The 21,248-nt window shown below is 42.2% G+C and overlaps 1 protein-coding gene across 1 annotated transcript; it reads left to right on the forward strand.

The window, feature by feature from the left end:
- The first annotated feature begins 7,631 nt into the window (after window positions 1-7,631).
- On the forward strand, window positions 7,632-14,425 carry LOC127185685 (protein sprouty homolog 4-like). Its single transcript, XM_051142176.1, has 2 exons — window positions 7,632-7,718; window positions 13,195-14,425. The coding sequence occupies exon 2, from the start codon at window positions 13,377-13,379 to the stop codon at window positions 14,253-14,255; it is 879 nt and encodes a 292-aa protein (XP_050998133.1). The 5' UTR covers window positions 7,632-7,718; window positions 13,195-13,376; the 3' UTR covers window positions 14,256-14,425.
- The last annotated feature ends 6,823 nt before the right edge of the window (window positions 14,426-21,248 follow it).

Below are 21,248 nucleotides of genomic sequence, written 5' to 3' on the forward strand. Positions count from 1 at the left end.
GCTGGGCAAAGTGGCTCACACCTGAAATCACAGCACTCAGAAGTCAGGCAGGAAGACAGCAAAGTCAAGCCCAGCCTGGGCTACAGAGAGAGGCCCTGATCAAATCAGTCAGTCACATTATAGACTCAAAGAGCTCAGTGCAATGGCACATGCCTGTAACTCCAACACTTGAAAGGTGAGGGCAGGGAGGCCAGCCTGATTTACATAGTGTGTTCAGGGACAACCTAGACTACATGAAACCATGTCTTAGGGAAAAAAAAGTAAAAAAAAAAGTAAAAAAAGAAAAAAAAGTTTTCAGAGATGTAAGTTAAGTGAATAATTTCAAAACTGTATGTGTAGACATGTGTATTTGCAATTTGCCTACAAAATTGTATACACACATACATATATACATTCTTGAGAGAACACACACACACACACACACACACACACACACACACACACACACACACACACACACACACATACGCCTGCTAAGAGTGATTACCCCTGGCTAGGGGAATTTGACAAGTAGGGCAGTACGTTTGTACCACTCTGTTCTACTTAATGTTTTGTACCACGGGCACATATTATTTTTGTAATTAATAGACTTGATGTTAAAAACAAATAACAAGGCTAGGGATTTAACTCAGTGGTAGAGCACTTTTGTAGCATGTGCGGGCCTTGGGTTGAATCTCCTGCCCTGAAATTAAAAAACAAACCAAAACCAACCAACCAACCATACAGCAGAATTCTTCCTTCGCATCCCCATCTCTTCTTTCCCCTTCTCTCCACCTTTCCTGCTTCTTGTTCTGCCTCTGCTTCCCTTCCTCTTCTTTTAATTTCTTTTACATATATTTATGTGTGTGTTGGGGGAGGTGTGCATGCCCCTTGGTGCATGTGTGGAAGTCAGAGGACAAGTTGTGGGGGGATAGCATCTTTTCCATTTTCCAGGCTATCTAGCAAGTACATTTACCCAGTAAGCCATCTTTTAATTTCTAATTACATATGTGCATGTTGCATGGAAGTATGTGAATGCAACTGTGTGTGGAGGGCAGAAGAGGGCATGGACCCTTGGAACTGTAGTTAAAGACAGCGATGAGCCATGCAGTATGGATACTAGGAACCAAACTTAGGTCCTCTGAAAGAGCAGCAAGCACCCTTAACTTCTGAGCCATCTCTCTTAATGACTGGAGTCATTAAGAACATTCTCTGATTTTGCAGAAGACTCAAGTGCAGTTTTTAATAGCCACATAAGTGGTTCATAACCATGTGTGAATCCATTTTCAGGGGATCTGATACCTTCCGCCTCTGAGAGCACCTACATGTAGGTGCACATCCCCACAGATAACACAGAACTGAAAACAATAAATTTCTTTTTAAAGTTAACATAAAACATAAATAGAGTAAATGTAAAAGGTAGCAAGGATATATGAATATATCGCTATCACAGAAACAAATTTGAAATCAAAAGCACATTGTTATAAACAAAAACCATTTCATAATAAGGTGGCTTATTGATGGTGATGAAGATATAATCCTTCCATATGTGTGGATCTGATAACTGATATTCTAAGTGCTTGAAGCAAAATTGGGCTGAACTTAAGGAGGAACAGGTAAATCCACAGTTTTAATTAGACATGTCAGTACCTGTGGCTTGATAACCTGATGCGAAGAATTTAGAAGACTTGACTTCTATATGGTGGACTACAAGCTGCCACTCTATATGGCCCAGTGGAGAAATGTCGGAGTAAGAGCAAGTAGACCCAATGGAGGAAGAAGACCATCAGGCATTCAATAAGCAGTGATAAGGCATGTGTGGGGAAGCCAAAAGCCTCCTCCAAAAGATGAGTTAGTTAATCCTGATGAAAACACACTGTCAGTCCTATCCACCCAACAAGCTCATGACCCTTTTAAGCCACAAATCTAGTTGCAGATATTGCACAGAGAGTAGTTTTGGTGGCATGAGGCATCATCAGAGAAGCAGTCTTTGATGACGATGGTTGTGGTTTTGAGCCATCTTGAGAGTATTTAAAGCTGAGCTGCCCTTGGGGACTCAGAACAAGAGTCGAGGCTAAGCAGCTCACCATGGTTCTGGGATAAAAGAGATCCCTGGGGGAGGGGATTGTACAGCACAGAAGGGCCTGACACTGACAGGCTAAATACGGGAAGGCAGGAAGTAAAGCACAGGCAGTAAAGTGTGTAGAGAAAGCTGGCCCTGCATTTGGTGTGTGGAATCCATCCTAATAAATGAAGACTAAATCTGGAACTTAATAGCCCTAACCCTCAGATTAGCAAGTGGGTCAGCTTCTGAAACCACCCATCTACCATGGAATTCGCTTCAGCAATGAACTCCAAGAACTAAAACTCCACTGGAGCACCTAACACCAGTATAATTCAGGAAAGCCAAGAGTTCCATATTCAGTGGCCACCCCCCTCCCTTATCACGTCTACTTGGTGGTCCAAAAAAATTAAAAACCCAGAAAGAAGCTACTCCGACATTTTTTCTTTAAATTTTTTTACTTTAATGCCCATGTGTGTTTGTGCGGTGTGTGTGAGAATGTGTCAGTGTCTCTGTGTATTTGTGTAAATATTGGCATACACATGTTGCAGTGCCCTTATAGGCCAGAAGAGGGCGTCTCATCTCTTGGAGTTGGAGTTGGAAATGTTTGTGAAACAGCAGCTTTGGCAATGAGATTGAATCTCTTGTCCTCATGATTAACAACCAAGTGTCCTCTTAACTGCTGAGCCATCGCTCCAGCTGCACTTTTTTCTTGTTTTATATCTTGTGTTCCCCCTTTTTTCTATATGTTTACTAACCTTTTCACTTTGTCATGTTTTTAACAATAAAATATTTATTTATTTTTTTTACTTTTTATTCCCCATCATTCATTTATCCAGTTTTGTTAACACGTTTTTCATAATCAGACAAATCTTTTTTCTCTTCTATTCCATGTGTTTCCTCCTCCATTTTCCCTTCAATTTTATCATTAGTAATATCTTGACTTTATTTTGCTGGGTTTTTTGTTGTTGTTGTTTTGGTTTGGTTTGGTTTGGTTTATCGAGATAGGGTCTCTCTGTGTAGCCTTGGCTATCCTGGACTCACTTTGTAGACCTGGCTGGCCTCCAACTCTGCCTCCTAGTGCTAGGATTAAAGGCATGTGCCACCACCGCCTGACCTATTTTGCTGTTGTTAAATTTTTCATCTTTCTACCTTTTATTCTTCACCTACTTACATATACTTACATAATTTCAATGACAAACTTTCTCATTATTGGGTTTTTTGTGTTTCTTTTTTGAAATCTCACACTATTTTCTCTTCTCCTTTATAATCTTCTCCTCTCCTCTTCTTTTTATCTTTAATTTATTTCACCTAGTGTCTTCTATTTTTCTTTTTTTCCCTTTCCCTTTCTATTTACCATTTCTACATTTAACCTACATCATTTGTAACTTCAGATTACACCACATTAGTTCTGTCACTTTCATTTTGTGGTCACTGGTGATGTGTTATTTTTCCTCTCTAAGTGGTACTGGGAATTAAGCCCTCAAGCCAATGGCACCCACTAAGAAAGCCCTCCTAATAACACTAAAAGACAGATCCAAACTAAGATATACACAAATTAGAACACAAAAATATTGTGAGCATGAAAAATCAAAGCAACATGACTCCTTGGAAATACCATAAGTCCTTAGCTGTTGAATTCAAAGGAACTGAGATAAATAAAATGCCAGATGAAGGTCTCAGAAGTTTGCTGCTAATAATGATCTTTAATATCAAAAGGACACAAAGATTAAATAAAGGAAATAAAAGGCTAGAGAGATAGATCAGTGGTTAAGAGCACTCTTTGCTCTTGTAGAGCACTCGGGTTTGTTTCCTAGCCACACATATGGTGGCTCACAGTTATCCATCACTCCAGTTGCACGGGATCCCAAGCCCTGTTTGGACCTCTGTGTACCAGGCAAGCACATGGTGCACAGACAAACATTCGGGCAAAACACACACACCCACAGCATTAAATAAAATCCAAAACAAATTTAAGGAAGAAATCAATCCAGTGCCTGCAGATGAAAGGCAGCAGAATACAAAAAGTTAGCAAAATGGATGAGAAAATTCAGTGCTAATGAAAAAATCAGTGGCATAGGAGAGAAGTTCAGCAAAGAATCTGAGATTTAAAAAAAAGAGAGAAATGTTAAAAATGACAAACTCAACGAATCTAATAAAAACCCCATAGGAAACACACCAATAGACTTTTCTGAATATATGAAAGAATACTAATAGTGGACAACAAAGCTAATGAGATAGGACATTAAAATATAATTTTGGCTCTTCTTGCTATAGGTTTATTATATATTTGTTTAATAATATTAGTGCATATGTAAAAATAATGTTTTTTAAAAAAGGAAAAATATATAAGTGTTAAAAATAAAGTCACAATTCTAAGAGCTTTAGAATACAATCAAGAGACCAAACCTAAGAACTCATGGGATAAAAGAAGGACCTGAGATTAAAACCTAAGGACACAATGAAACTAATTCAAAAATGAAATCATAGCAGGAAATTCTGATATTTGACAAAGTAAACTTGAAAATTAGAAAATATAAAGCAGGCAACTATACATCAGTAAGTGGAATAATTCGTCAGAAATATGTAGCAAATGGGGGCTAGTTTAGATGGTAAATGGCATGCCTAGCATGTCTTACCTAGCATTGTCTAAGAGGAAGAAGTCCCCATGAAGAAATTGCCCCTATAAATAAAGGAGACGCCTCTATAAGATCAGGCTGTAAACAAGCCTGTAGGGCATTTTATTGGTGGCTGATTAACCCAGGCTGGTGGTACTGGGTTCTATAAGAAAGCAGGCTGAGCAAGCCACAAGGAACCAGCCATTTAGCAGCAATTCTCTATGGCTTCTGCATCCCTGCTGTGTTTAGATTTCTGTCCTGACCTCTTTCCATAATGAAGAGTGATATAGAAGCACAAGCCAAATAAACCCTTTCCCCCGGCCCCCAAGTTACTTTTGATGGGGGTATTTTAGAACAGCAATAGTAACCCTTAGTAAGACACAAGAGAAACCTCAGAAACAACATCAGTGCTTGGAACCTAAAAAAATACTTTATTGAATGAGAAATAAGTCACTGAAGAAATCAGGGAGGCCATTTTTTTTCCCTTTGGTCTTGGAAGGCACACCTTATTAGAACACTGGGATTCAACAAAGACAGGTCAAAGAGTAAAATTCTCCGTACATACATTAAAAATTCAGAGAGAACTCAAGTAGTATAATGATTCACCCCAAGGTTTTAGAAGAACAAGTAAAAGCCACGCCCCAAAGCATGGAGCCTTAAAGAATAACGATGGTCAGAGCAGAAAAAGTGAAATGGAGACTGAAAGAACAGTACATGAAACTGATCAAAATGGTTCATTTGGAATATAAAATTGACAAGCTATTTAACCAAAAGAAAGGAAAAAGCCAAGTCAATAAAATACGCATGAGAAGAGGGGACTATCACAACAGATTCCAGTTAAATTTAGAGAATACTGAGACAACTGTTAAATGGGAAGCCTAGAAGAAATAGTAAATTCCCATACACATTAAATCTACCAAAATTCAGTCAAGAGGATATAAACAATCTGAACATCCATAGCAGGCAGTGGTATCTAAACAGTATTAAAGAGTCCTACAACAGAGGCTGGAGAGATGGGTCAGTGGTTAAGAAGACTGGCTGATTTTCCAGAGGTTCAGAGTTCCTACTTCCAGCAACCACATGGTGGCTCTTGACCATCTATAAAGGGATCTGATACCCTCTTCTGGCATGCAGGTGTAGTGCAGATAGAGCACTCCTTCATTAGAAAGAAGGTAGGAAGGAAGAAAGAAAGATTGAATTAATTAATTATACACCACAAAAAAAGTTCACAACTGGATAGATCTGCTACTGAATTCTACCAGACCTTTAAAGAAGACCTAATACTAAAACTCCTTAAACTGTTCTACAAAATAAAAAGGAAGTATTAATACTACCAAACTCACCCTGTGAAGCTAGCCTCACTATGATTCCAAAACTCGATAGCAACAGAAATAAGAAGACAACTACAGATCAGTTTACTGATGGACATTGATCCAAAAATTTTCAATTAAATGCTTCTAAGCCGAATTCAAGAAAATGTGGTTTAATCCCGCATCTTTATAGGAAGCACCATGTGGACGCAGTAGGTATTAGAAAATAGAGAGTATATGAAATTGGGAAGGGAAAAAGGTGGGGGGATCATGGAAGAACTGGAGAGGAGGTAAGGGGAGTGAGTTTGATAAAAACACATTATATGTATGTATGACATTTTCAATTAAAGAAAAAGCAAACAAAACAGACTCGTCTACCATATCATGTCTAGAGTAGCTCATTATATGGAAACCAATAGATAACAAAACAATACATAAATTACACTCAAGGAAGGACAGAAGTCACAGGATCATCTAACAGATGCCCAAAAAGGCCTTACTAAATGCCCATATCCTTTAATGATAAAAGTCCTGAAGAAAATAGGACTAGAAGGAACACACTTCAACAAACTATAGACTACATGTGATCATACTTTAGCTGTGTGGGGAAAATCTGAAGGCACTTCCTCTAAAATCATGGGGAAAAATGCTGTCCATGCTCACTGCCTTATATGATGCTAAAAATCTTAGCTAAAACAAAACAGACAGTAGGAAGAAAACAGACATGGATAAGAAAGGGAGAAGTCAAAGTATCTATTTTGAAGATGCCATGATCTAAAGATTATATAAAGATTCCACCAGAGAAACTCTTAGATAATCAGTTTCATTTCTAATAATTTTATTTCTGATAAATAATTCCATCAAATAACTACAGTGCTAAGACTATCTATGTAGCCAAGGCTACTGTTGAATTTACTCTAGTCCAAGCTGGCCTGGAATTTAAAGCCAGCATCTTTCTCCTGAGTACTGAGATTAGAGGTATCCCTCACCACACCTCACTAAAATTAAGGTTTCCATTTTCCCCACATTTTTCTCTAGATTCATTATAATACCAAGAAAAATTCTCAATAGGGTCTTTTAGGAATGAAATTGCCAGACTTAATCTGCAAGGGCTACACAGCAACTTTCAGACCCTGTGCCAAGAAAAGAAAAAATATAAAGAATTTAAGTTTTCTTATTCTGGATATTGCTTTTAGTATACCAATTAAGGAATGATTATCATTTGGCAGATTGTACAGGCTTCGGAAAGACACACCCATAATGAGAAGTGAAAGAGAGATAAACATGTTTTTTGTTTAGATCCCAAGTGTGGGATGAGGAATAGACTTGTGAGAGAGCAGGTGATGTCTGTCTCCTCAGAAGTTGAACCACCACCACCGTGTGTGGGAGATTAACTGTTACCAGCTGAAAAACATCCTTGAACAAATTCTGAGAGTTAAATGTGAGCCAGAAACAGGAGGAGGGGGCCTTGGGAGAGAGACTTCGATGTTGTGTAAATAACCAAAGGGGCCATACGACTCCTGGCCCAGAGCTTTTGAGCACATAGATTTTTTTTTTCTCCCATCTTACTAGTTTGCTCCATTCCCAGGAGTGCCATTTTCTTACTTAAATTCCATTCCTGTTCACCTTGCCTTCTTATTCCTGGTGCAGGGTTTGGTTCTGGGATACGAGAAGCTGGACCTGTCTGCAGACACCACTCCCATACTCCAGATTCGGAGGCTCATTTATGACAGAAGCCTGTTTCCCCAGGTAATTGCATTCTCCATCACCTCCTTCAATTTGGACTTTCCTTCCCCTCCCCCCTCTTCTCACCAACAGAGCCTCCGTGCTGTGTATGATCTAGAGCCTTAGGGACCAACCAGGGGCTAATTTCTTAACCAAATCAGAGGTTAGGTGTTAGTGCTCAGTTACCCTCACCACATAGTAGGCTTGAGCATGTTTTTTTTATTTGTTTTGTTTTTGTTTGTTTGTTTGTTTGTTTTTGTGATATTGAGGAATCAAGCCCAGGGCCTGCACGCCTTTAATCCCAGCACTCGGGAGGCAGAGGCAGGCGGATCGCTGTGAGTTCAAAGCCAGCCTGGTCTACAAAGTGAGTCCAGGATGGCCAAGGCTACACAGAGAAACCCTGTCTCGAAAAACCAAAAAAAAAAAAAAGAAGACACTCCCACTGAACTATATCCGAAGCCTTTGTGTTTTTCTTTCTTTTCTCCTTTCTTTCCTTCACTCTATTCCTCTGTCCTTTAGGGTCTCATTGTATCGCCCAGGCTCCTGTGTAGTTGGGATGATAGTGTGTATCATCTGCAACAGGTCCCGTTTGGCACCTTGAACTGGTAAGAGAACCTGGTGGGGAAAATTGAAGGCCGGGAAGTAGACTGCGGAGCAAGTCCATAGATAAGGAAGCTGTGCATGCTCTATAGATCTCTTAGAAAACTCTTGGCACTTGCAGCGTGGTACCAGCTGCAGGATGCACCTTAAAATTGCAGCCCTTCCACTTAGTTTTCACATGTCATTCTCAATGTTAGTATTTTCTTTTGATACATTTTTAATATCTCTAACCCTTACATGCCTTGGATCCAGCCAGAGTCACTGTCATCTGAAGTTGTCACTACTTGGTAGACTAGTCTCTGCAGTTTTCTGTTATCTGTGAGCTTCTGTCACAGTCATAGATCTGAGTCCAGGTGGCATCTGCTGAGATTTCCAGGTCCTTATGTTCCAGGGCAAAGAACTGTACCAGAGACACCGGGTAGGGTGATAGACATAGAGACAATTTATTAAGAAAGGAAAAAGAACTCCTGAGAGTGACAACTTCAGGTGGCAGCGACTCTGGATAAGGAACAGGCAGGGGCTGGTTTTTTTGTTTTGTTTTGTTTTTGTGAATCTTTATTTTTATTTTTATTTTTATTTTTATTTTTGAGACAGGGTTTCTCTCTGTAGCCTTGGATTTCCTGGACTCGTTTTGTAGACCAGGCTGGCCTGGAACTCACAGCAATCCACCTGCCTCTGCCTCCCAAGTGCTGGGATTAAAGGCATGCGCCACCAAAACCTTTATTTTTATTTTATGTGATTGAATGTTTTTCTGTGCTTCACCTGCATGCAGTGCTTGTAGAGGCCAGAAGAGGGTACCAGATCTCTGTCTGTTACAGACAGACTTAGACTGCCTGGGTGCTAGGCATTGAACCTGGGTCTTCAGAAACAGTAGCGAGTGCTCTTAACTGCTGAGCTCTCTCTCTAGCTCCAAGCCTTGGTTGTTTTGGTTTTTCTTGTGCACATCTCTCTTTCTTGCTCCCCAAATCCTAGTTTAGTTGCTTTCCAATATCTGAGAGTTTCAAACAAATGGCTGTTTCAGTTTCTCTTGGCTCACTTGGCTATCTTGTGTTTCAAACTGTGGGAAACCTTCCCTGAACATGCTGGAAGGGCAGTGGCTTGTTCCATCTCTAGCCAAGCCTGGTGTCACATAGGTTCAGCACTTGAAAGAATGAGGTGGGAGGATAGCCACGAGTTTAAGGTGAGCCTAGTGTAAATAGTGAGTTTCAGGCCATGCAGGGCTACATGTCGAGACCCAAAACAAAACAAACAAAAGAAAAATCAACCAAAGAAATTATTTTCACTTCTAACAACTACCTTCCCATTATTTCCAATAGCCTTGCCTCTGGTCTATGCATTTCATTTAAAAAATAGCAAAAATCCACATTTAGTTCGTACGAAAAATTCTACCATCTATACATAGAAATTGGCTTTAGTCTTGGCTGGGCTTTCAGCTTTCAACACTACCTTGGAACCCTGTTTCCATTGCTAACACTGTCTTCTGTTCACCCAAGAAGCCCTCATCACCCCAAATCCTCCACTCCACATCGCTCAACAAACATATCACCTGCACTCCCACTTACCTCTAGATATAGAGGCTATAAGTAAGCGCAACTTCCTTCCAGCCAACATAATCCATCTTTACAAAATTAGCAACGTAAATTTAGTCATGGCATCTGTGCTCCATATCTCCCTTCTTAAGCTTGTGGTACCATTTAACAACCCTGCCTGCTTCCCAGCTATATTTTCAACTTTTCCTTTGCTCCATGTTTATTGTTGTATCTGAGGTACACATGCACAACACACACACACACACACACACACACACACACACACACACACACACACACAGAGAGAGAGAGAGAGAGAGAGAGGAGAGAGGCATAAATATGTTCCAGTCTTGTTCAGCCTAAACCAATAACATTTCCTTTCAAACAAATATTTCTCTGACATTCACAAGCCCACTTTGAATTACTTCTGTTCCCACTGCGCAACAGCTTTATGGGGGTGGGGATGGGGAAAAAGAGTAAAGTAGTAGAAGGGAGAGGAGGAGAAGAGAAAGGGAGGAGAAAGAAGAGCATAGGTGCTGACAATGTAAGAAACGATGCTTTGCTACAACCCTAGGGATAGGAAACAGTTATTAGAATGATGTTTATAGAGCACATGTGTTAACATTAAGTAGCATTTATAATATTTTTCATACAGTTCATTTTTTTTTGCTTATGTGCATTTGTGTTTTGCCTGCATGTGCATGTCTCTGTGAGAGTGTCGAATTCCCTTGAACTGGAGACAGTTGTGAGTTGCCATGTGGGTGCTGGAAATTGAACCCAGGTCCTCTGGAAGAACAGCTAGTGCTCTTAACCGCTAAGCCACATCTCCAGCCCCTATAATATCTTTTAATTGAGAAACAAGTTAGAAGTATGTATGGGTTGATTCCATTTTTGGAAAAACCGCATGTATTGTTTGGGTAGCACAGTGACAGGCCCTAGAGATAAATGCCAAAGTGTTACCACTGATTGTTCTGGTCTGAGTTGTAGCCTAGTTCCTGAATATCTTATGACTCTTCTACACTAAACACACAAGTTTTGCAATAAGAAAGCAGCTTCATACCCATAGACCAGTGCCTTGCTCATCTATCATCAGAGAAGCTTCCTCCTGCAGCAGATGGGAACAAATACAGAGACCCACACAGTCAGACATCACAGACAGTGCGAGACCTTGGAACACTCACTTTTAAAAGGAAAGTCTCCATCAAATCCCTCCCCCTCAGGGCTCCCTACAGAAGACCAGGTGGAAAAAGTGTAAGAGCTAGAGGGAGATGGAGGACACCCAGAAAATAAGGCCTACTCAATCAATAGAATTGATTTGCATATGAACTCACAGAGACAGAGGCAGCACGCACAGTGCCTGTGGATCTGGACCAGGTGGGACCCTAGAGCTGAAAGACAAAGTGGACACAAGCCCCCATCCCTAACCCAGAAGCTCTCTCCAACTGATAACCACTTGCAATGGAACATTTACTTTCCTCTACCAGGGAGTCTCACTGAGGAAACAAACTAGTCTTAAGGGTAGGCTGCATGCCCAGCAGTGCGCGGCCAACTTTGGAAGTTCTCCTCCTCCTCTCTTCTTCCTTCTTTCTCACTTAAAAAAAAAAAAACTTATTATTTTAATCTTTATTTTATTTATTTTCTTCTCTTCTCTCTTTTTAACCTACTTTGTCTACCTATTGTCTACATGTTTCAGTTTACCTTTTTTGCTGTTGTTGTTTGTTTGTTTTTTGGAATTCCTAAGCAGGTGAACAAGCGGGTCTCTGATTGTTTTTTTTTTGTTTTTTGTTTTTTGTTTTTTGTTTTTTTTTTGGCCTTTCTTGGGCTCTTTTCCTTGTGTTTGTGTACTTTGCCCAATTTCAGTGTGTTTGTTTTTCTTCGCTCCTATATTTTATTTATTTTATTTTATATTATCCCATAGAAGTCTGTTTACGTCTCTCATGAGATACAGAACAGGGGTGAATCCAGATGAGAGGCGAGGTGAGGAGGGACAGAAAACCATAATCAAGATATGTTATGTGAGGGAAAATCTATTTTCAATAAAAGGGAAAATAAACAAAGGAATGGGAGGCAATAAGATAACTTGCTTTAAAGAAAGAAAAGGAAAGAGGGAGGGGAGAAGAGAAAGCAAGGCAGCCATAGCCTCCTTAGATAATAGATTCTTCTACCCTCCCCTCTAGCCTCATCTGAACGTTTTGAATAGCCCCATTCACTCTTTCTGTTTTGTCCCTTCTCTGTGTTCCCATTTGTTTTCCACCTGGTCTGAGCTTCTAGCTCCCCCTCAAGTTGTCCTTTCCAAGGTCTTCCAAGATAAGATAGCCTTGCTGCAAATGGACTGAATGCTTTTGTACTTCGGTGCCCTTCAACAAACTGTTGGGCTGAATATGATATTGTACTCTGTTTTGCTCTATTCTTCATTGTATTCCCCCATCCCTTGGATCCCAGGACAGTGAGGCTTCTTTGCAACAAATATTTTAACTGCAAATGCAAACAAATTTGACTTTGAATCCTGTCACTGCTAACAATTATTAGCATAGACTTGGTCAGGTTAGACTCATGAGTTTGAGCCTCAGTTTTCCCCTCAGTAAAATGGAATGATAATGCCCACGTTATAAAGTTTTGCTTGGTATTGAATGAGAGGGGATGTTTGTAGTGACATTTGAATTGCTATTTGAAGTCCTAGTTCTCTGAATTCTTACTTGGCTTCCTTTTAAAACTCAATTCTCTCTAGTGTCTTCTTCTTATGTTCAACACCAGGGCTGGATAAACTTATCCAAGCTCTTGGCTTCAACAATTATATTCTGCTGATGAACTTTCAGATCTGGACTCTAATCTACATCTTTACCATGCATTTGAATCCTAATAACCTGTGAGGTTCATCACCAAAGATTGGGCAGATAAGCAGTTATCAACTGCAGGTCATTTTGTTCCTTCTCCACAAAGACATTTGGTGATGGACAGTTATTTTGGCTGTCATTAATTCAGGCTTGCTTCCAGTGGGTTAAGACTAGTATATTGCAAAACACCAGCCAATGTACGGGATATCCCTCCTCTCCTGCCTAACAGCATTATACTACCTCAGAAGGCAGCAGTGTCAACGTTAGGATACTCAGAAATAAGTAGTCTGTGAAGAGCCAACTCTCCATTCCGATAGGAAGCGACCAAGTGATGAGGAATGTAGACTCAGGGTTAAGAGAAGGTAGTAACACGATTAAGATCACAGAAGGAGCTGGGCGTGGGGTACATGGCTGTAACCCCTGCATTCAAGAGGCAGAGGGAGGAGGACCTTGTGTTCTTGGTCAGACTGGGTTCCATAGAAAGACCTCTCTCAAACACGCACACACAACACTTACAAACTTTATGTCCCTTTATAGCTGACAGCTCGGAGCTGACACTGCAGGACCCAGGGAGCCCTGCCAACTTCTCTGACCGACGTCTGCCAGTTCAACAGCGACTGACCCACTCGGGTTCAGGGATTTACACAGACTTGTGACTCTGCAGCTCCTGAAAGGCCCCTAGACCCTGTCTCTTGGTGCAGTCCAAGACCTCCATTCTCATGGAGCCCTCGATCCCACAGAATATTGTCCCTTTGGCTCCCAGCTCAGTCATGGTGCGACCTCAACTTGATAGCCAGGTGCCCCACAGCCAGCTCCAACACCCAGGCACCATCTTACCCATTGACCAGATGAAGCCCAGCCATGCGAAGAATGACTACATAGACAACCCTAACCTGGCCCCTGCCGTGGGTCCCAAGCAGACCCGGGGTAGGGCCCCAGAGCTGCGTCCTACACCTGCCTGCTGTGACGAGGATGTTACTCACCACTGGGTCTCCTTCAGCAGCGGCAACACTTCCTTAGACCAGAGGCTCCTAGACCATGTGGCTTCACCAACTGTAGCTGAGCAGGCTTCACCCAGGGTTGTGCGCCTCCAGCCCAAGGTGGTCCACCGTAATCCACCTGACCTCAAGGGCCCAGCAACTCCACCAGAGCTAGACAAGCACGTCTTGCTGTGTGAGGCCTGTGGGAAGTGTAAGTGCAAGGAATGTACGTCCCCTCAGACGTTGCCCTCCTGCTGGGTCTGCAACCAGGAATGCCAGTGCTCTGCCAAAACCCTGGTCAACTACGGCACGTGCATGTGCGTGGTGAAGGGCGTCTTCTACCACTGCACTAATGATGATGATGAGGGCTCCAGCGCTGACCATCCCTGCTCCTGCTCCCACTCCAACTGCGGTGCCCGCTGGTCCTTCATGGGTGCCCTCTCTTTGGTGCTGCCCTGTCTGCTGTGTTACCTGCCAGCCACAGGCTGTGTCAAGCTGGCCCAGCGTGGCTATGACCGCCTGAGACGTCCTGGTTGCCGTTGCAAGCATACGAACAGCGACATCCGCGAGGAGGCCAGTGGGGACACCAAGGCCAGCAGGTCCGACAAGCCTTTCTGACACTTTGAATGAAAACTCAGCACCGCCTTTGGAAACGTGGTCCCTCCTGCCCATCTCCTGAGGCTGACCTTGCTCACCTGCCCTCTCCTGTCCTAAACCCTAGACTGGGAAGAAGCAGTCAGAGAATGCCACCACCCAATCTTGAGTCCCCCAAAAGATGAAGATGTACTTTGGGGGTTTTCATGGTCTTGAAACTTTATGTCAAGCAGTAGTGACAGTGCCAGGGTATGGTGGTTAGCGGTCATTTTTCCTATTTCAGAAGATGGAACACAGATGTGGACACCCATGTGGAAGTTCAGCCACTCAATGGCCTTCCCAGCCACTCCTCTCAACCTCTCCCTCCAATTTTGCCATTGTCTCTGGCTCCTGCTGGAGCCTCCAGCCTGAGAGGAACAGCTAATGGAAGATGAGATACCTCAAGGAAGACTTTCTCAGCCTTGACTTCTATCTTTTCCTCCTCTGTCCACGCCTGTTGGCCTTGGCCTCTTGGGAAGATACACCATAGCAATTCCTGCTGTATGTACTTGATGGCTGAGAACAAAGTCACCGGTGAGCCGAACTTTCCCTCGAGCCACAGGCCGGATAAGGAGCCACTGGGCACCACTGGGCAATGTGTTCCTCCTAGCTTCAATCACTAGCTTGGGGGGTGTCCACTCATCCTGCTACCTTCCTGTTCTTAACCGAGACACCGACTGGCCCGCCTGCTATGTGTCCTGAGCTCTCTTTACTCTGATTATTTGCAGAAACTTGCGGGGTTAAGAAGGCCAGGGTGACACAAGCGAGACCAAATTATCATTTTGCCCATGAGTCTGAGGCTGTGATCTCTGGGTCCAGTCGTGATGTTTAATTAAGCTAGATGCTAATGGTATTTAAACAATAATAATGACAATTTGCTTTCTTTTGGGCCACCCCCCAGGAAGGGCTGATTTCAAAATCTGGGGGCATGCCACCTCAAGGAGCATAATTCCCTTGCCCATGAAGAATGGCAAAGAAGAGACCACACCTCTCATCGGCAGAATGACAGTTGAGCTGAGCTGCGGTCGGGTTTTCTTCTGAGTCTGCTGCTTGATGTCATAGCTTCTTGTGTATAGTGATGCGTCTGTCTGTCTTTATGTAAATAGAGAGATGATGAACAGAGTCTATTTTAGTGTTAGGAGGCCCCTGTGGGGAAGTCAGAAGAGCCCAGAGAGGGCGGGGAATGATTTTCCAGGGGCTACTGCGTTTGAGCCCCACTTTTGTGTGCAGCACGCATACACATTCCCCTCCCAACAGCCTCCAAAGATGTAGCAACTCTTTCTCTCACGGTGCTAAAGGACTCAAAGTGTATAGCATGTCCAGTGGATAGATACTTGTGGCATGCAAAAAGCTATAGTGTCTCTGGTCCTGCCCCTAGCTGTTGTATGGGGTTTTTTGCTTTGTGTGGTATTTTTTGTCCCCATCCCTACCTATGGTTCAAGAAATGGCCTGGGTCATAAGAGGTACCCCAGGTGAAATTGGAGAAGGCATTAGGCAAAAATCATGTGCAACGTTTCTGGTTCTTTGTGCAGGACTAGAGCTGCCCCCACCCCAGGAGGGAGGCAAACAGGCAGGGAGCTGGTGAGTGGAGTATACTTAATGATCTTTCTCAAGGATTTACCCCACTCTCACCTTGGAAACTTGTAGTAGCAACACCTTATGATTTAGAATAAGTTAATTGTAGCCATAGGTATTTATTGATTGGAGGAAGGGAGGGTTTTATTTTCAGCTTTATTTATGTAACATTTACTGGCTTGTAAAGGGCAAGTATCAAGTACTGCATCTGCATTCGCTACGGCTGATCCATATAGCTGCCCTTGCCATAGTTGCAATATTCTTGCACAGATTAGAAGGAAAGATGGAAGACAAAAATCGTTCTGCCAACCACTTATACTAATTGAATGTATTAGAAGCTTACTGAAGGGGCTAGAGGTGTTTTCCTCAGATGAGGTATGTGGAGGGAAACCCCCAAAATGATAGGGCACACATGCACTCTTTCTAAAAAGCCTGGGAGCTTTGCCCAGGGTCCCTCCCTCAATTTCTCTCCACAGGACAGTTGACGCAGTGGCAAGTTGCACTTTGGTGATCTTGGTCTCCACACTTCTATGGACAATTGAGTTACATAAGCCATGTATGCGCACATGGGCATGTGACTCTCACATACACACACTGACCCTCTGCCTCACAGACCCTGTATCCTGGCAACCCCTCCTGAATCCTGACTTGATATACATAGCTGTAATCATGGATTTTTATGGCTTTTGGTTTGCGTTTTCTTGCCCCCCTTCTCATTGCTTTTGGCTTGCTAATGATGTCTACAGAACTCCTCCTCCCCCAGGCATTTAACTTGGGGCCTACTTGCTCAGGGTTAAAGGGAAGGAGTGAAGGAAGCATCCTTGCTTTTCCTCAGCTCTGTTGTTTTTTCTCTTGCTTCTTGGCAAACACCTACCCATGGGAAAGAACATACACAAAAAGGTTGTTGTTTGCCTATAGGGCCTTCACCCCCTTCCTAGGCTAGTAAACAGGTGCTCAGAAACAGAACATTTCTGTAGCCATTTTTGACTTGTTTGCTAGTGATAGTGGCTTGCTTGGCAAAGTTGCGTCTCTTCAAAGATGCCAGCTGATCCCCACTTCAAGACTTAGAGCGGGTAGCCGTTGTGCCTGGACCTGATGATGGCATCCTGGACATTATCTAAAGTACCTTGGCTACTTGGTTTTCCCATTGTGGAGAAAAGCCAGCACTCTCATGTGGGTCTACTAGGTTAGCAAAGCCTTCCAAGATACAATCAAGGCTCCCTAAGCCAACTGGAAGGGAGCAAAGAGCAGTCCGTACTGTTACCTTGGGCCCTTTACAGCTGACATGATGGGAAACATCCTTGTGATGTGAGGGGTCCTTTGCACTAGTCTATTCTGTATTGATGGGGCCCAGCTAAAGCACAACCCCAAAAAGGCAACACACAGAAAGTTGGTCAGGCCAGAACCCAGGTGCCCATCTCTTTGAAGCAGCGTGGTCTCCAGTGCTGTTCCAAGAAGTGTCTGAGGTGTGAGTGCCACACAGATTTGCACTGTGCAATTTACTAGACCATCCAGGACTTCCGCCGGACTCCTGGTTTTTGCATTTGGTGAGTAGTTCCTTGCCCTCTCTGTTCCATATTGGTGGATGTCAATCCTGTGTTAGCATTTTTGTTGTGGGTGGCTGTGCTGTTTCTTAGCTTGCTTTCTCTTGGTGTCCTATGGTTGACTTCCTGTTATCAGCAGTAGAGCCGTGCCCGGTGCCCACTCCACCACATTCCTGTTTCATTTCCCCTCAACTGTAGCCCCTTTTCACCCCACCACAAAAGTTCCATAGAAGGTTTCCTTTGTAAAAAAAAAAATATTTATTTTGAAGCTCTATTTTAATAGTATTTATTTTAGAAAGTCTATACTATTGTAAGAGTTCTTCTGTTTGTAAAGAAGAAACAAACGAAGAACTGAATGTACTGATCTAGAAGATATCTATAAATATATATTGTTAAATTAAAAAAAAAAGATAAAGTCTTAAGAAGAGGTTAGATCAGGTCTGTTAAGTAGAGGCTCCAAAAAACTTGAAGTTTAGAATATGGTTGGAAAGTTGAGGGGAGAATGAGGGGCTCAAGAATGCACAGTATGCCTCCAAGGCTGACTACCTGAATTTGATCCCCAGAGCCCACATGATGGAAAGACAAAACTGACTACCTCCTGCAAGTTGTCCTATGACCTCCACATACAAGGCACATAAACATACTCATCCACATACAAGCAAATTATTGACAACTTAAGAAGTAATAAGTAGTAACACATGTCACAGCATCAGATGAAGCTCATGTTAATAACATTAAGTGAAATAAGCCAGATGCAAAAGGCCCCATGTTAATGTGATTCTATACATTAAATTCACGAATATGCAAACATATAGAAGCATAAAGTAAATTATTGGAGCCAGCAGTGTAAACACGGATTAATACTAGGTACAAGTAAGTGATCTTGTAAGGATTAAAATGGTCTCCAATTGATTCTTGGTGATAGATGTAGTAAGTAAGGCTATTCAGGACCAATATATATTAAACAAAATAGCAGAGGTGTGGACTAAATATTCAGTTGTCCCCAACATGGCAGTAACAGAAGCTGTGCTTTGGGAAGTAAAATGGGGGGGGGAGGGGGAGGCGGGGAGCACTGAAGTTCAAGGACGCCACCATAAGATGGCGTCTAGATTGAAGGCAGCGCTCTGGTAGATGCACAAAGCTGTCGGACACAATTAAAGCTTTTTCTAGAAAAAAAAAAAAGTCTAACCTAGCACGGCATTCTTGTCCTCACCAGACAAGTTGCTATAAAGACTCAAGCAATATTTAAGAAAAAAACGAATTGGCTAGTCATGAGTGGAATTAGTTGTCTAATGTGGAAGATGCTCATGTTTCGTGGAAAGGTTTTCGCTGGTTCATCTTTGGAACTTGGCTTTTGCCCATGGTATCAAAAGGTTTTCTGCCCCCATTCTGGGCTTAACCTGTATTTGATCTAGGTGCCACATTGTGAAAATTGACCTTTCTTTTAAAAACAGCATTGACCATCTCTGCCTCTCGCTAAACTACGGTCCTAGAGAACTAAGGAGTCAACATTTTCAACTTTATGCCATATACAAATATTGAATATTTTCTGGTGCTTAAACAGTTCCCCGTCAGACTTGTGATATCTAGTCTGGAACTTTTACGTTTTGTCGTGTAAATAGTAAGTCTCAGTATTGTGTACACTTAACATTTAATTTGCTATCCCATCTCATTCAGAGAGTCAAAGCAAAGAATTCATTTTGTCTTCATCTACTCAGTATAAACCTCCCTTAGGCACATCTTGTGAGAGACTGACGCTGAAGAATAAAAATGTTCCAGCGAAAATGAGCGGGGGCGAGTGCTTACACAGCCTCTGCTAGAATCTGCGTGTATACATAGCATTCGCTTGTACAAGTGCCTACATTTTTTAAAAGGTGTATGTGTATGGGGGTTTTCCTTGCAATCATGTCTGTGTGCCACTTGCATGCCTGGTGCCCATGGAGGCCAATAGAGGGCCATTGAATTCCTTGGAACTAGAGTTAATAGAGTTAAGATTTACCATGTTGATACTGCAAACTGAACCTGGATCATCTTCAAGAACAAGTGCACTTAACTTCTGAGCCATATTTCCAGCACCAAGGTTTATTTGTTTACTTTATCTGTATGAGTGTTTTGCCTACATGCAATAAGGGCATGATGTTTATGCCCAGTGTCCAAAGATGCCAGGTGCTGGTGTGGAGTACCCTGGAACTGTAGTTACAGACGGTTGTGACTTCTGTGGATGCTCAGAACTGAACTTGGGTCCTCTGCAATAATATCAAGTGCACTTAACCAAGCCATGTTTTGATACATGGCTAAGTGTGTATGTATTCGGTCCTATGACAACCAAACAAGACAGCACTGTGAACCAGATTTTACAGATGACATGCAGGCTTAAAGAGGTTAGAATCATTCTGATGGGTATAAGATGGAATCTCAGACTCATTTTGATTTGCATTTCCCTGATGACTAAGGATGTTGAATATTTAAGTGTTTCTCAACCATTCAAGAATCCTCTGTTGAGAATTCTGTTTAGCTCTGTATCCCATTTTTTTCATTGGGTTATTTGGTTTGGTGGTTAATTTCTGGAGTTTTTTAAAAAATATTTTGAATAGTAGCCCTTTGTCAGATGTAGGGCTGGTGAAGATCTTTTCCCAGTCTGTAGGCTGTCGCTTTGTTCTGTTAACAGTATCCTTTGCCTTACAGAAGCTTTTCAGTTTCATAAGGTCGCATTTATTAATTGTTGATCTTAAAGCCTGGGCTGTTGGTGTTCTGTTCAGGAAGTTGTCTCCTGCACCAATGAACTCAAGGCTCTTTCCCACTTTTTCTTCTAACACATTTAGTGTGTCTGATTTTATGTTGAGGTTTTTGTTTTTGTTTTCGTTTATTTTATATTCTCTGTTAGTTCTGGCTGTCCTGGAACTTGCTCTGTAGACCATGCTGGCCTCGAACCCACAGAGATCTGCCTGCCTCTACCTCCTGAGTACTGGGAGTAAAGGTGTGTGCCACCACCACCTGGTTTATGTTGAGGTCTTTAATCCATTTGAACTTTACTTTTGTGCTGGGTGAAAAATATGGAATCTATTTGCATTTTTCTACAAGTAGACATCCATTAGACCAGCACCATTTGTTTTGGTTTCTTTGTCAAAACTCAAGTGGCCGTAGGTGTGTGGGTTTGTTTCTGGGTCTTCAATTCAATTCCATTGATCAACCAGCCTATTTCTATGCCAGTACTATGTCATTTTTTATTACTGTTGCTCTATAATACAGCTTAAGATCAGGGATGGAGATTCCTCCAGAAGATCTTTTATTGTACAGGATTGTTTTAGGTATTTGGGGGTTTTTGTTTTTCCATATGAAGTTGAGAATTGATCTTTCAGAATGGCTGAAATAAAAATCTCAAGTGACAGCATGCTGGCAAGAATGGGGAGAAAGGGGAACACTCCTCCATTGCTGATGGGAATGCAAACTTGTACAACCACTTTGGAAATCAATCTGGTGCTTTCTCAGAAAATTGGGCATCTATCTACCTCAAGACCCAGCTATACCACTCCTGGGCATATACCTGAAAGATGCTCCACCATATAACAAGGGCATTTGCTCAACTATGTTCATAGCAGCTTTATTTGAAATAGCCTGAATCTGGAAACAGCCTAGAAGTCCCTCAACTGAAGAATGGATAAAGAAATTGTGGTGCATTTACACAGTGGAATACTACTCAGCTATCAAAAACAAGGAAAATTTGAATTTGCAGGCAAATGGATGGAACTAGAGTGAGGTAACCCAGACTCAGAAAGACATGCGTGGTATATACTCACTCATAAGTGAATATTGGCCCAACATAGATGTCCTCTGAGAGACTCCACCCTGCAGGGGATTG

The sequence above is a fragment of the Acomys russatus genome, chromosome X (genome assembly GCF_903995435.1).
Source record: "Acomys russatus chromosome X, mAcoRus1.1, whole genome shotgun sequence".
In the NCBI taxonomy this organism is placed as follows: domain Eukaryota; kingdom Metazoa; phylum Chordata; class Mammalia; order Rodentia; family Muridae; genus Acomys; species Acomys russatus.

Bases quoted from the DNA above. Each gene is read 5' to 3' on its own strand.
- LOC127185685 (XM_051142176.1), top strand. From the start codon at position 13,377: ATGGAGCCCTCGATCCCACAGAATATTGTCCCTTTGGCTCCCAGCTCA.